General features: G+C 31.3%; 3 protein-coding genes across 3 annotated transcripts in view; 1 reads left to right on the top strand and 2 right to left on the bottom strand.

The window, feature by feature from the left end:
- Positions 1 to 3,221, bottom strand: part of ncm (pre-mRNA-splicing factor nucampholin) — a 45,055-nt gene extending 41,834 nt beyond the window's left edge. Inside the window, exons 1-2 of the mRNA XM_043046869.3 lie at positions 3,017 to 3,221; positions 1,103 to 1,160 (exon numbers count right to left, since the gene is read on the bottom strand). Of these exons, the coding sequence (XP_042902803.2) occupies positions 1,103 to 1,160; positions 3,017 to 3,039 (81 nt within the window). The 5' untranslated portion in view covers positions 3,040 to 3,221. The remainder of the gene's footprint in view (positions 1 to 1,102; positions 1,161 to 3,016) is intronic.
- Positions 3,222 to 3,280: 59 nt separating this feature from the next.
- LOC107443175 (uncharacterized) overlaps positions 3,281 to 15,243 on the top strand; it is a 40,716-nt gene continuing 28,753 nt past the window's right edge. The window contains exons 1-4 of the mRNA XM_087168296.1: positions 3,281 to 3,295; positions 3,619 to 3,937; positions 7,800 to 7,903; positions 9,980 to 10,132. Coding sequence (XP_087024422.1) covers positions 3,673 to 3,937; positions 7,800 to 7,903; positions 9,980 to 10,132 — 522 coding nt within the window. The 5' untranslated portion in view covers positions 3,281 to 3,295; positions 3,619 to 3,672. The remainder of the gene's footprint in view (positions 3,296 to 3,618; positions 3,938 to 7,799; positions 7,904 to 9,979; positions 10,133 to 15,243) is intronic.
- On the bottom strand, positions 10,774 to 15,149 carry LOC147807332 (uncharacterized). The gene has a single exon (XM_087168295.1). It carries the CDS (start codon positions 15,147 to 15,149, stop codon positions 14,310 to 14,312), a length of 840 nt encoding a protein of 279 aa, XP_087024421.1. The 3' UTR covers positions 10,774 to 14,309.

Here is a 15,243-nt window from a genome sequence, read left to right as displayed (position 1 = left end):
AGCAATGAAACAAAACTGAATCAGTCAATAAATACAGTGTGTATAAAACTAAATAGACCACCCAGAATAACTTTTGATCTAATTAATTAGCACAGACAATATAAGTTTAGATATCATACACAAAAACATTTTTTCCAACAGATTCAGATTTCTGACACCAAAATTATAGAGGATAGCCACAATCTGTCAAATATGGTCCCCATAGTTTGGTCAGGAAAGCAGTCCTAAGTTTGGACCCTTTAATATTAATTTTACTTTTTAAACACAAATATAAAATTCAATTATTTAAATATATTTTTATGCAAAAAATAGCTTTCAGTAAATATTTATAATTAACTATAAATTTTTTTTAAAATTATATAAATTTAATTATAAAAATTTATAGAATTATAAAAATTTTTTTAAATTATAAAGTATACAGTTTTTTAAATCATTTTAAAGAATAAAATTTTACATGACAAAATACAAAATTTGAGTGAAATTAGTTGAGAAATTTAATTTTAAGAATACAACCTTTATAAAATGCAATTTTTCAGGAGCTGTTTGAAAAATTTTCCACGCATTTTGTACTTTTCTTCATGTAAAATTACATTCTTTAAAATGACGTAAAACATTTTATATCTTACAATTCAAAATTTCTTCAGCTAGTGTTAAATAAAATAATAAATATTTACTGAAAGTTACTTTTTGCTTGAAATTTTCTTTGGATAAACAAATTTAATAATTCTATGCAAATATTTATTATTTTTTCAAAAGTTCTCGAGATATAGTGAAATACGCACAAACTAAAATTTTTTATTAAAGCATCCAAACTGGACCAATCTCCTGACCAAACTATAAGAACCCTATTTCCCTCATAGCAGCTACTATGTATATTTTAGGGGTCAGAAATCCGCCAAAAAATGGTATGCTTATTCTGAGAAATCACATTTTCGTGTCTGATTTTATAACTTAAAATATTGTCTGTACTAATTAATGAGTATATTTGAGCTTACGCCCATGAACCATTAAGATTTAGTCTCATGAGAAAAAGACCCCATCATTAAATCAAGTCATTCAGGGTAGTCAGTTTATTTTTTTGTACATTAAAAACTATGCTTACTTCTTTACGTGAATATTCATCAGAATCAGAATAAGTAGCAACTTCTTGTCTAGAGGATCTGCAATGTAAAATAAGAAAATGTACAGTATTGTTAAGAAAATTTAAAATAAAGTGCAAAAAAATTATTAACTTTGTAGCTAAAAATACATATTAAGCTATTTGTGATGTTAATCTCACTCAAAAATTTGAATTACAAAAAATCTACCTAAAATTCAATGTAAATTTTTCAAGTTTCTAAAGAAATACAACTTTGAGTCAAACTTATCACAGTGATTAGTAACAAACTTAGATAAAATGAAAAACTTTCTATGAAGTGAACAAAAATTGTCAATTAAAAAATCTTTCTGCAAGCAACTTATTGATTCGGGTAACTAGTTTCAGTACCTTACAATTTTTGGGAAATTTCGTTCAAAAATTATTTTTTTCTACTCATTTTTTCTGATTTTTTTTGCAGACTGTATTAACTTACCTTGTTTTACCTAACACTTGGCTTCTTTATATACCTAACATCTTAGTCACTTTGAAACATTTAATAAATAGTTTTATAAGAAACACTTTTTAATTTTTTAAAATTAAACAATCTTGTTTTCTTGTGCACTTATTTTACAATATTGCAGAAAAGAATAGAGAAATCTTAACTGTCTCCTTATCTTAATTAAAAAGAATAATGCTAATAAAAATTTTGTGATAATGAAAAATTTTCCTCCAAAGCAGTTTCTGTGTTACGTATATTATGCATATCTGATGTGCAGCGCTTCTTAAAATTGAGTTTACTCTAAGGACGGGTAACATATTTCAGTGTTTTATTGCGAGCCAATAACGTTAATAATTTGGACCTTGGCATAATTTTTACAATTTCAATATTATGGCACTTAAGAATTTTTTTGCCAATAAATATACATACTCACTACAATGAAAAATATTTCGAGCCTATTTAAATAGAAATAAAATTTATATTAATTTGGAAGATTTCCATATCATGATCTGTGGCAGAATGATCGCCAAGTCTTGGAAACCTCCGGGCAGCGGTCCGCGAGAAACTAAAAAAAAAAAAAAATTACAGAAAGGGATCAACTCGAAAGGTATAACTCATAGCCAACCCCGGGCAAACATCTACATGTTTTTTTAAAAAAAAATTTGCAAGCTTAAAATCTATTTGGTACCTTGCTGATTGTAGTTGGCGCGACAGATCACGATAAGGAAACATCCCTATTAATTTCAACACAAACATTAATTTTGCTACAAAAAACAAATCAGCAAAACCAAATAGTATGATCAAGTGTAGATAGCATAAGGATTCAAGTAAATATGAAATAATAGAGAATAATAACCATTAAAAAGATAAATAATTTCATATGATTGCTGTTGTTTGTTACTGACTAATATATTAATTCTAGATGTCAAACTAATTATGTCGAATTCGAAAAACATTAAAATCAAACTATAATAATCTTTTTTATCCTTATGTCAATAAGTAGGGAAAAAATGTCTGCAAAGCATTATATATTGAAAAAATAACAAATTTAAGGTAATTGTGTAGGTTTGCGGACCAGCGGTCTAGAATTAATTTGTTAAATTATGCTATTTGATACTGGAGAAGCAGGGGAAATCAGACTATTTTAAGAATGCATTACAAAAAAAATATACATTATTTACATTCCAAATACTGATATCTTTGTTATAAGTACATTTATATTTTACAAAAACCAATGAGATTAAATCAATATATTTTGGATATATTGTAATTTGTTAAGAAAAAAATAAGCAACGAATTAAAAGATTTCGTGATGAATTTATAAGCTATAAAATAAAATTATAAACATGATTTTTAAATGAAAACTCTTATAACTTTGAAAATATAAGATGCAATAATTATAAATTTCTCATACTCTTAATAACTTAAAATAATCTTACTTTCGAGGCTCTTTAACGGACATGTTAATAAATATTTTTGTTGTACAAAAAGGAAATCTTTGGAAAAGCGACGAGCTGCGCAGCTAACTGATCTTTGGCTTGAAGCTTTGTAGGAGATTGAAGATCTGTCCCCCATTAAAAAGAAAATAATATTTTATTTCGCAGAAGTAGATCGCCAGAAACTCTTTTTGAAATACGCGAACAAAAACAACTTTTAAAAACATGCGGTTTTCACAATTTACTCTTAAATTTTACTGATTTTGTGTACTCCTCATAGAAGTAAAGAAATTTTTGGTATTTTATTTGCTTGAAATTACTATTAAGTTAGAAATAGTTTTAATGTGGAAACTGCTTGTTTCTAATCGTATCATGCAAGTCTTCGAATTGACTATTATTTTTAGTTCGCTACTATCAAACTAAACAAGTTTTTTTTATTCTAGGTTGCTTAGGCGATTTGTTTTAAGTATTCTTCTAATCTCATTAAATATTTCCAATATTTTTTTTATTGATAAATTTGGGTATTTAACATACATATATAAAGTCAAGTAACTTTCCTAACGATTCAAATTTTTTTTATTTTATTTAATTCTATTTTTTTCAAGTTTCAGATTTTTTCTCATCTCAAGACTTTTTTTCCCCCAAATTTTTTCAGTTTTATGAAAATGGATCTTAGTCATTATACAGATGATCTCTTCAAAGATTTACCTCGACTAGCTCCTATTTGGCATGAGATTTATTACCAAAATAGGTTGAACCTATTTAAATCAAAGAAAGGAGATAATTTAATTGATGTTTCTGGGGCAGGAATAGATGTATCTATTCAGAATGGAGAACTTATTTGCAATGAAGCTAAGAGTACACATGATAAATGGAATTTTGCTTCAACTTCGTGTGCATTGCCTTTTTTACCTATGAATAGAGGTATTTTTATAATTATTTTGCTTTATGATATTGTTATATAAGTCTTTTGTGTAATTAAAGTGGTATGTGGCTGTACAACACAATATCCTTTTAGGTAGAATTAAAAAAAAAAAAAAAAACTAATCTATGGGAGATTTATTGTGTTTTTTAAGATATTAACCTAAGGCAGTGTTTTCATCTCAGAAAAAAAATGGGTGAGAATTTCTCACCCTTTCTCAAAAACAGGGTGAGATTTCAAAAAGTTAAGTGAGATTTCAAAAATTAAAAAAAAAAAAAAAACACCTAGAGACTTGAAAAAAAATAATTTCTTTAATTATAATGCATTTTTAACATCTTCTAATTCTTATTCATCAGCTATTCTCATTATGTTGCTCAAATGCGTATTTGTTTCGTTTTGATCGTTTCTACCCACATTTGTTTCATTTTCATTTGTCCGTTTCGGAGTAGAAGATATTGACTTTACAAGGTATTTGTCCATCTTACATTAACAAGCAAAAAATTTGAACATCTTACATGAAGAAACCTTACTTACGGTAAACACGTGGTTGCAGAGAAATGCGTTCTGAAAGAGGTTCCGTGGTTCGGAAGGATGGTGTTCTGTTGTTCTTAAAGGTTCTGAACAATACTGGTAAATAGGGAAGCTAGATAATGGGGCGGATGTTGAAAATAATAAAAGATCCAGGAAGAAAAGTGAAACGGATTTTATTCTAAATGGCGCAAATGAGAAATTTTTTCAAAATGCGAGAAATTTGCGAATTTTGAAATTGGTTTATAGAATGTGCGAATTTCTCGCGGTAATAATTTTTTAATGCGAGAAAATAAACAAATATGCGAGATTCTCGCGCTGTAGTGAAAACACTGCCTAAGGGTGCACAACCTTATTGAGGGAAGGGCTACTTGTACGACAGACTGGCCAATAATAGATTGCACTTCAAGTATTAGGACATGTTGACTGCAATTATGGTAATTTTTTTATTGTTTCAGATACTAAATTCTTTTTATCAGACAACTTAGTACAGTGCAGAACCCGTTATCCGGAAATCAGAAAACCGGAAAACCAAAAAACCGGAACGAAATTCGATAAATTTTCCCGCAATTTGTAGAAAAAAATTTTTCTTCCTCATAGGATTTTTCTTTCTTTTTTGAAAGATGTTTACCTTACCATCATTTCAGAAATAATCATTAGTGTATTACCTCATCGTTTTTTCTTATTTTTAAGATTATTTCTAAATATTTTTTTTTTTTTAGTTGGGTTTAACACTAAAAAAACGGCTTTTTGTAGCGATTCAGAAAACCGGAAAAATCAGTTATCCGGAATAGCGATAGTCCCGATCGTTCCGGATAATAGGTTCTCTACTGTAATATATTTACAAAAAATATTACATGTTTTTTAAATATTAAAATTTATTTGAATCCAAAGAATAGAATACTGTGCTAAAACTTTTTTAAAAAATATTTCTTTGAATCAAAAAGTAGATTTGTTGAAAAAAATTAACAGTTTTCATTTTATTACGTACTGCAAATTTTTATTTAAAGAATCAATAAACTGTAATCTTCATAGAATAGAAGTAAATAAATAAAAAAATTTCAGTAATGTAAATTAAATATTTCGATTAAAAAAAAATTCCATGTTGTCTAAAATGATTTTAAATAAAACTAACATTATAGCTCAAAATAAGGTAGGTACATATTTTTAATTTTAGGTCATATACCTATATATTAGGTCATATACCTATATATATATTAGGTCATATACTGGTCTGAGGTAACCAGTGTTGGCCTATACATATTTTGTCTTCCACTTTTAGTCCGTCTTGGCAAAAACATGTTAGTTCACTTTACTTTCTATTAAGCTGATCACCCCAATAACCAATAAATATCGAAAATAATTATTTCTTTATTTTTTCTTTTTAAACAATAACGAGCACAAAGATTAAATTTACATATTTAAAATACGATGCATATTAAAAAATAATACAAATTAAAAATATCAGAATTTTTACAACCAAGAAGAAAACTGCTGTAATAGCAAAGTTATGGATAAAAAAAATCCCTTAGATTTATGCTGGAATCAGTGCAATTAAAGTGCTCATTTTGATGTGAGATTTGAGTGTCATTATAATATTGAAAACATGGGGATTTAAAATGCAGAGCAATAACTGTCAAAAAAAAGTTGGAAAAAAAAAAAGACTTGGAATAAAAGTGCACTAAAGAATAATTTTGGTTTTGAAATTTGCCTATGAGAAAAATATATTAAAAATTTTAAAACTGGAAATCCATAGGAATAATCGGCGATAAACTACACAGATAGAATCGGCGCAATTTGAGAGCATTTTAAAGTGATGGCTCGATTGTTCAATTCAAAATTTTCTTTTCAAAAATTAGGAAAAAATTTTAATATTTTTTTTCTAATATTCAAGTGGTGTTTGACATGCCTATCAATCACACTAGTTGTAACTATCTTTTAAAACAGGTACTTCCTTTAAATTTTATTATTAATTTCACGTTTTTAAATTGTGTTTTGTTTTTCTTTCTTTTTGTAAAACTGAAATTTCTGAACATAAGTTATGTTCCATTTCAGAGCAGTTGGTCTTACTGTCAAGACATTCAAATGCTAAACTAAACTTCTCAGTATGCTATGTGTATCCACGTTTGTTTTTTGTCATGTCTATCACGGCATATTTTATTAATTAAAATATTTTTCCCTGAATCAAATGTTTCTCATTGTTTTTATTCCAGAGCTTTATAAGTTGCTACACAGCAAATTTGTGAAGGTATCTTATTATTTAGTAGCTGAAATTGGGCAGAAATATTTTATCTGATGATGTATGTTACCATTGAATTGACCTGTTACTTCTGAGCTTTTTATTTTTAAATTGAAAAAAAAAATTTTTTTTGTTGAATTACGAAGAAAAATGTCTACCTTTCAGTGTTTTCATCACAGAAAAAAAATAGGTGAGAATTTCTCACCCTTTCTCAAAAACAGTGTGAGATTTCAAAAAGTTAAGTGAGATTTCTAAAAATTAAAAAAAAAAAAAAAACAAAAACAAATCAGGAAGATACTTGGAAAAAACCATTTCTTTAATTATAATGCATTTTTAACATCTTCTAATTTTTAAAGCATAGAATATTTTTGCTGCATCATCATATGGAAAATGTTCTACATCTACTTTTTCATCAACTATTCTCATTAGGTTGCTCAAATGTGTATTTGTTTCGTTTTGATCGTTTCTAGCCACATTTGTTTCATTTTCATTTGTCCGTTTCGGAGTAGAAGATATTGCCTTTTACAAGGTATTTGTCCATTTTATCTTACATTAATGCGCGAAAAATTTGAACGTCTTACATGAAAAAACTTTACCTACGGTAAGCAGAGAAATGAGTTCTGAAAGAGGTTCCGTGGTTCGGAGGGATGGTGTTCTGTTGTTCTTAAAGGTTCTGAGCAATACTGGTAAATAGGGAAGCTTAGATAATGGGGCAGATGTTGAAAATAATGAAAGATCCAGGAAGAAAAGTGAAACGAATTTTATCTAAATGGCACAATGAGAAATATTTTTCACAATGCGAAAAATTCGCAAATTTTGAAATTGGTTTATAAAATGCGCAAATTTCTCGCGGTAATCATTTTTTAATGCGAGAAAAGAATAAAATATTCGAGATTCTCGCGTTTTCACCTTGTAGTGAAACCACTGCCTTTTAAATGTAATCAAGAAAACCTTGATAAATTTTAAAAGTTTTATAGAATGATAAATTTAAAATATGGTTATTCTTACCTGAAAAGGATATGAGACATTTACAAATTGTTGCATTTATAATTTTTATCGTTAAATTACTATAGAATTCATTATTCTTATTTTGTTAGTGAAAGATACTACAGATCAATGTTTAGCACCTATTAATGAAGCTAAAGCGAGGTTTAGGAATTTTGCTTTATCTCTTCAAATCTTACGTAACCGTTGTGGTGCAGTAAGTATATTTTTCACGTTTAAATATTTTTATTGATTTTAGAAAATTATATTCATTGACTATAACTTTTCTCTGCTTCGAAGTCATCTAAAAAAAAAATTTTTTATTTTATTTTGTTCTCTGAAAGAACATTTTGTATAGTTTTGTGCTTTATTAAGGATTTTTTATTTTATTTTGGAACTCTAATTACTTTTCTTTGTCAAATTCCCTTAAATGAACTTGAAAATTTTGCTCATTAATAAAAAATTATTTTGACATTTTAAAATAATATCAGAAAAAGAAATTTTTTTTCTAGAAAAGCTGTAGTTTTTTATTTTTTTTAATACACGGAAAGAATATTATTTAAAAAATTTGCTTTTTTTTTATATATATATTTTGCCATTTCTTGTGTCAAATTTCATTAAAAAAATTCATTATTTGTAAAATAAAAATATATTGTGTTTCTTCACAATGGCAAAAAACAATAATAATAAATAAATAAATAAAGTTCAAGTGTAATTTGACAAAGTTCTTTGACGACTTCCATTAAAAATAAAAAATATTAATAGCTGATGAAAGTAGTCCGTTACATCATAATGCCCTAAGAATGAAGTTCAAATATATTTTTACTGCACTTTAAAATTCTATGTAATAAAAACACACACATTTTTTTTGACATTTTAATGTAATATCATGAAGCCCCCCCCCCCTTTTTTTTTGTAAAGGCTGCAGTTTTTTTTAGTTCATTGAAAAAGTATTTTGTATGGTTTTGTAATATTATTTCGTCCCCTTTTGACTTATTGCTGCGAGCCACTCGTTGTGGCGGGGGGGGGGGGTCTTGATTCTTTGGAAAAAGTTCAAAATTAGTCCCTGCGTATCATTACTGGGGGGGGGGTTAAAGACTACTCCGATTGATGCTATGCTTTTGGCGACTGATATTAGGCCATTGCAATTTGTAGTTCAGGAGAAAGCTATAGTTCTCTGGGAAAAGATCATCAGAGTCCCTGGTTGCTTTTCACTTTAGAATACCGGGAACTAAATAGAAATTTAAAGACTCAAAGGGGCTTTCTTCAGGGAGTTTTACACTTGAAAAATACTCTCGGAATAAATTATGATCCTGAATATCTTGTCCCAACCCAAAATCCAATAAATTTGAAACATTTCCAAATTAATTTGAATTTATGTCAAAGTGAAGATAAGTCTTGCCTTATGAAGTATTGAGCTCTTACTACCCTGAGCCAGAGTGGCTTCGGATCTACACCGACGGATCCCTCCTACCAGACAGTCCTAATGCTGGTGCCGGAGTTTTCTCTGAGGCTTTTTCCTTTTATGCCCCTGTGAGACAGGGATCTGCTTTTGATGGAGAGATAGCTGCAATCCGGATAGCTCTAGTCCAGTTACAATGTCATATTGATATTTTTAAAGAAGCTGTTGTCCTATGTGACTCAAGAGCTGCTTTGCTTGCCATTGCAGTCTTAAATAATCCCTTAACTCGAGACATTTTGAATTGCCGCCTCCAACTTGAATATGCAGCATCCCTTAAGAAAACCATTGTTCTCCAGTGGGTTCCTGCCCGTTACGGGTAATGAAAATGCAGATTACTTAGCAAAAAAGGGGGCCTTAATTATTCAGACTTCTGCACACATTGTGCCCTTCTGTTCCATCAAACAGCTTATTAAGAGGACCTTTAAGACCTGTGCTCATGAAGAACTTATCGACTGTACTTCTACTAAGTCTTGAAGGGCTACCATCCTAAATTTTCTAAATGGCCCAAGACTAAGAGCTGTGGCTGAATTCCACTTGGCCACCGGTCATGACTGTCTGTGGAAACATCTGTCTAGATTTGGTATCATTCCTTCCCCGGTATGCACTGTTTGCGGTTCTAGTGAGGACATGGACTCCGCGCTGCTCTGCACTTTGCAAGAATTCTATCACTGAATGCTATTGGGAAGCTAGAGACGTGTGATTAATAGACTTTGTTGCAGCATCTCTTGTTTCTGTTCCTAATTTTATTCAATGTTTATGTATGCTGTTACTGTCTATAATCTGCCATTGGAAATAAAATAAAAAAATTAATTACTTTAATCTATGTTTTAGAAAAAAGAGCCTAAATTCTTCTCAGAATTTAATCGCACATATAGGAAGTTGAAAGAGATGAAACGCAAAAACAAATTTAAAAAAGTTGCAGTTCGTGATTCAGTGATGCATCTTGCTATGGATTTTTCTGAAAAGGATAGACTTCCTGCCCCTGTAAGTAATTTCCTCAAAAAAATTTATTTTTTTTAGTTTATGATATTTCCTTGAGCTATTAATTTATTTATTGACAAAGTGTAAGTAATATATAATTTTTTTAGGGATAAGGTTATAATAACATAGCTACCAACTCTATTGGATTTACCAGTAGACTGCCAGTTTCTACTGGTTTGATAAAAATTCTCCTGGTTTTTGTACATTTTCCAAAATTCCCTAAATTGAGTAAGTTTCCTAAAAAAAAATCCCTATTGAAATAGAGTTTATTGCTTACTTGAATATTTAAATAAGTATTCCTAATACATAATAATGTGAACCTCATTGTTAGCAACGAAAAGCTTTTTTTTAAATCTAAAATTTTCAGTTCATATGTATTCAGAACTCCTTTTTTAAAACATTTGACTTTTTTTAAAAATTGCTTGTTTGGTTACTATTAAAAATGAGTTAACATAATAAAAGACGTTTCTAGTTCATTTAATATCAATCATAAATGAGAAATATTGTAGACCATTTATATAATTATTGGAGTAATGAAGTTTTTGTGTTCTGATGACAATTTAGAGGATTTCAAGGTGTAAATTTATTTCCTCTAATCACTAATTAATGAGGACTCCAATATGTGGTGAGAACAAGGATGACGATTTAAAACTTAATATAAATTTATTAAAACGTAACAAGTAACAAGTGTAACAAGTTTGTGTGCGACCGCTCGCTGAGGGGATACTCACTGGAATGGTCTGGATATCCTTAATCCCGGCCTCTCAGGGTAGGCTGAAGAGGCACAATTTGGGGGTTTGGTCTAAAAATAGATTTCCCAGAAGGGAATCGCTACAGAGTATCCCCCCAGTGACTTTGTCACGATACAAGAAATTTGCATATCTACAATTTATATGCTATATATAACATGTTTTGAGTTTTATGACATTTTGATAATGGAAATACATGTATAAATATATACAAATAAAATATAAAAGAATAAGATAAATGCATAAATGTTTTCATAAAAATTCTTGGAAAAATTATATATATGTACAATAGGAAGATTTTTAAATGGCATATTCATCAGTTAGATGTTTGGGAAACCGTACATGCCGACCAGATCTGGTGAGAGTAGGTTGTTGCTCTTGTGTTTCTGACAACGGAGTAATCCTTAATGGAGTGGAATTTTGTTGAATTACATTTGAAATTTGGAATGCAGGTTTAAGCCTGTCTATAGAAACTGTTGTCTTTTTTCCATTAAATTCAATTACAAATGTTTTATCAGACCTTTCTATCACCAGATGAGGTCCGGTGTATGGTGGTGTTAAAGGTGGTTTGACAGAATCAATTCTTAAGTAAACATGCGAACAAGTTTGTAAGGACTGATGAATATAAAGTGATTGTTTGCCATGATACTGAGGTGAAATAGGACTTAAACTATTCATTGTGTGTTTAAGCTGTGCAACATAATTTTCTGTTGGTGATGACAAATCATTTGCACAATTAAAAATGTCAGATGGCAAGCGAAGAGTAGTGCCGTACACCAGTTCAGCTGACGATGCATTAATATCAGCTTTAACAGCTGAACGTATGCCCAGTAGGACGACAGGTAATATTTCTGTCCACCTAGGAGTATTATGGGCCATGATAGCACTTTTTAAATGCCTATGGAATCGCTCTATTATGCCATTTGACATTGGATGATAGCTTGTACTATGAATCCTATGTGCACCTATCATGTCTGTAAGTTCGCGAAATAAATTTGATTCAAAATTCCGACCCTGATCAGTTGTGATTGTTAATGGGCAGCCAAACCGAGTTATCCACCCATTAACTAATGCTTGACATGTTGTTTTGGCCGTCATATCCTTAGTTGGTATGACTTCGGGCCATCTAGTAAAACGATCGGTTATGGTCATGCAATATTGAAAATTATCAGAAATTGGGAGTGGACCTATAAAATCGAGATGAATATGGGCAAATCGAGCATCTGGAAGGGCAAAAGTACCTATTGGAGATTTAGTGTGTTTGTGAATTTTAGCACGTTGACAATTTTGGCACGATTTTACTGAGTTTTTTATAAATTTATTCATATTAGGCCAAACAAATCTTTTTGAAATCATTTTAGTTGTTACAGAAATGCCAGGATGAGAAAGGTTATGTATATGGTTAAATATAATATCGCGATATGATTCAGGAATAAATGGTCTAGGAATGCCTGTGTCTAGATTACAGTAAAGATTAATATTTTCAAGGGGAAAATAGTGTTTTTCTAACTTTAAAATTGGTGTTGATTGCGAAAGAATATTTTGTAATTCTAAATCCTTGAGTTGTGCATCCGCTAATTTTTGATAATTTAGTGGTTCACAAGAAATTGTGTTTATCTCGATTCTAGACAGGGCATCAGCAACTATATTGCGTTCGCCTTTAATAAAACGTATATCGGTTGAGTATTGGCTAATAAAATCAAGATGGCGCAATTGCCGAGGCGAACATTTATCGGCTTTCTGTTTGAAGGCATATATTAGAGGTTTTTGATCTGTATAGATGGAAAACACTCTACCTTCAAGCATATGCTTAAATTTCTTTATAGATGAATATATAGCCAATAACTCCCGATCATATGTAGACCAATTAATTTGAGATTTGCTCAATTTCGTTGAATAAAAGGCTATAGGTTCCCACTGTTTTTCTGATAATTGCATGAGGGATCCACCAACAGCTACACTCGATGCATCTACCCATAAGCTTAATTGGGCACCTGGAATAGGGTGTCTAAGAAGGGTTGCTTCAGCCAAAGCTTGTTTTGAAGCAATGAATGATTTATTTGCATCATCATTCCATTTTAAATGCTCCGTATCGGTAGCTTTGGAACGAGGATGTTTTTTCTTGTTTTTGATACCCTCTAAAAATTTAATTAAAGGTGCAAGAATATCAGCAGCTTTGGGAATACATCTGCGATAGAAGTTAAACAGTCCTAAATAGCGACGCAATTGGGTTAATGTTTGTGGTTGGGCAAAATCAAGAATACATTTTACTCTATCAGGTAGCGGTTCGATACCCGCACAGGACAATTTAAATCCTAAGAATTCAAGAGTGGATACACCATACTGACATTTTTGAGTATTAATGCAAAGACCGTATTCATCTAATTTTGCAAATAATAAGTCTAAATGATGCAAATGTTCTGTCTCATTATTCGATGCAATTAATAAATCATCAATAAATGCGTAAACGAATGGTAAGTCCCTAATGATCTCATCAATAAAGCGTTGAAAAGTTGACGATGCATTGGTTAGACCGTATTGCATTCGTAAACTTTCGTACAAGCCGAATGGTGTGCAGATAGCAGTTTTGTGCACATCCGCAGGATTAATTGGAATTTGATGAAACGCTTTGACAAGATCAATATGGCTATACACCCGTTTACCATGTAATTCAGCTGTGAAATCAGTTATATGAGGGATTGGATATTTATCTTTTATTGTTTGCGCATTAAGAGCACGATAATCCCCGACAGGTCTCCATTGAACAGTGCCTTTTTTGGGTACCATATGCAAAGGTGAAGCATATTGGCTTTTGGATGGTCTCATATGACCTAATTCTATCATGCATTGAAATTCATGCCTGGCACTTTTAAGACGATCCGGCGCTAGCCGTCTCGGTTTAGCTACAACTGGAGGACCTTTTGTGTTAATAAAATGTACAGTATTATGCTTAACTGGTTTACTAGGATCAGGAAGTTTAGTAATATTGGGATATTTTAACAATAGTTTACCATATATATTATTTTCAATAACTGATTTCACAGAAAAAATGGAACAATTATACAATTTAGCATGCACTTTTAAATTTGTATAAGTATCAATTAATTTTTTATTTCGGAGATCAGGAGCTAAATTGAAATTATATAAAAAATCTGCTCCAATTATTGAACATGAAATATCACAAATATAAAAAGAAAATGAAAATGATCTCCTTAAACCCAAATTAAGTGTTAAATTTTTACGTCCATAAACGTTAATTAACGTGCCATTGGCAGCACGAAACGTTTGAATTACAGGATTTTGTTTTTCTTTTTTGGTTGCCATTATTAGAGATGCATCACTACCGGAATCAATCAAAAATGATTGACCCGAATTTTTATCCATTATAAACAAGCGGCGAGATCGATCGGAAGACAAGGAATTACTCGCCGCTATTCCCTGACCACTTGATTTTTTGAAAAATCACAAGGGGGCACGCATTTGCGTGCGTTTACCTGGAATTTACGATGGTAAAAGCACAACTTCGTAGCACTATTTCCAGATGCAGTGGAGGAAGAGCGAGCGCGCGAAGAGCTTCGAGTATCATTTCGAAACCGAAACCTGCTCCTGCTTCGAAGAAAGTTCACCTCCTTCCGTAATGCTTTCACTTCGTTGTACAGCTGGGAGAGAGAAATTTCATCCTCCCCCGAAGAAGAAGGAGAGAGAACGGGGTGATGAGAGTCCCGCGGGGCTGTTGACCTCTGGGATGAATGGACTGAGGGAAGTGGGGAGTGTAGAGGATTCGAGATCGCTAATATTCTATCAGCAACTTCTGCAGCTTTTTCTGTTGACAAGGGCGAAATCGAAGCAATGATTGTCTGGACGGGGAGAGGCATCGCTTGAATAAATAACTCGAAAAGCAGTTCGTCCTCAATTTTATGATTTTCCGCTCTTCGTTTCATGTCTCGCAAGAGCTCTGTAGGTTTCCGATCTCCAAGATTTTCTCCAGCCAGTAGACGTCTGATTTCTTCTGTTTTAGATTCCCCACATCTTTCTATAATTTTAGACTTTAAGTCCATGTATGGATCAGTGATATCCGGATTCATGATTACATCTCGCACGATCGTCGCAGTATCAGGTGGCAAATGTGCGACGACGTAGTTGTATTTCGTTTTTGCTTCTGTTATTGCCTTTGGAGATGCTAAGGCAAAGGTTGATTCTAGCATGAAGAACCAAAGGGCCGGGTCAGCTCGTATGAAGGGAGGGATCACTACGGCGGCAGCGTCACCCATTGTTCTGGATCAGTAGATTTTTATTTTGTTTATTTTCCGGGTCACCAGTTTAGAGGATTTCAAGGTGTAAATTTATTTCCTCTAATCACTAATT

This window comes from Parasteatoda tepidariorum, chromosome 7 (assembly GCF_982258835.1).
Source record: "Parasteatoda tepidariorum strain Cologne lab strain chromosome 7, Ptep-v5.0, whole genome shotgun sequence".
NCBI classification, from domain to species: Eukaryota; Metazoa; Arthropoda; class Arachnida; order Araneae; family Theridiidae; genus Parasteatoda; species Parasteatoda tepidariorum.
The sequence above is the reverse complement of the archived record's forward strand: the minus strand, read 5'-3'. Positions and strand labels throughout refer to the sequence as shown.

Excerpts from the sequence above, each read along its gene's own strand:
- LOC147807332 (XM_087168295.1), bottom strand. The coding sequence starts at position 15,149 with ATGGGTGACGCTGCCGCCGTAGTGATCCCTCCCTTCATACGAGCTGAC.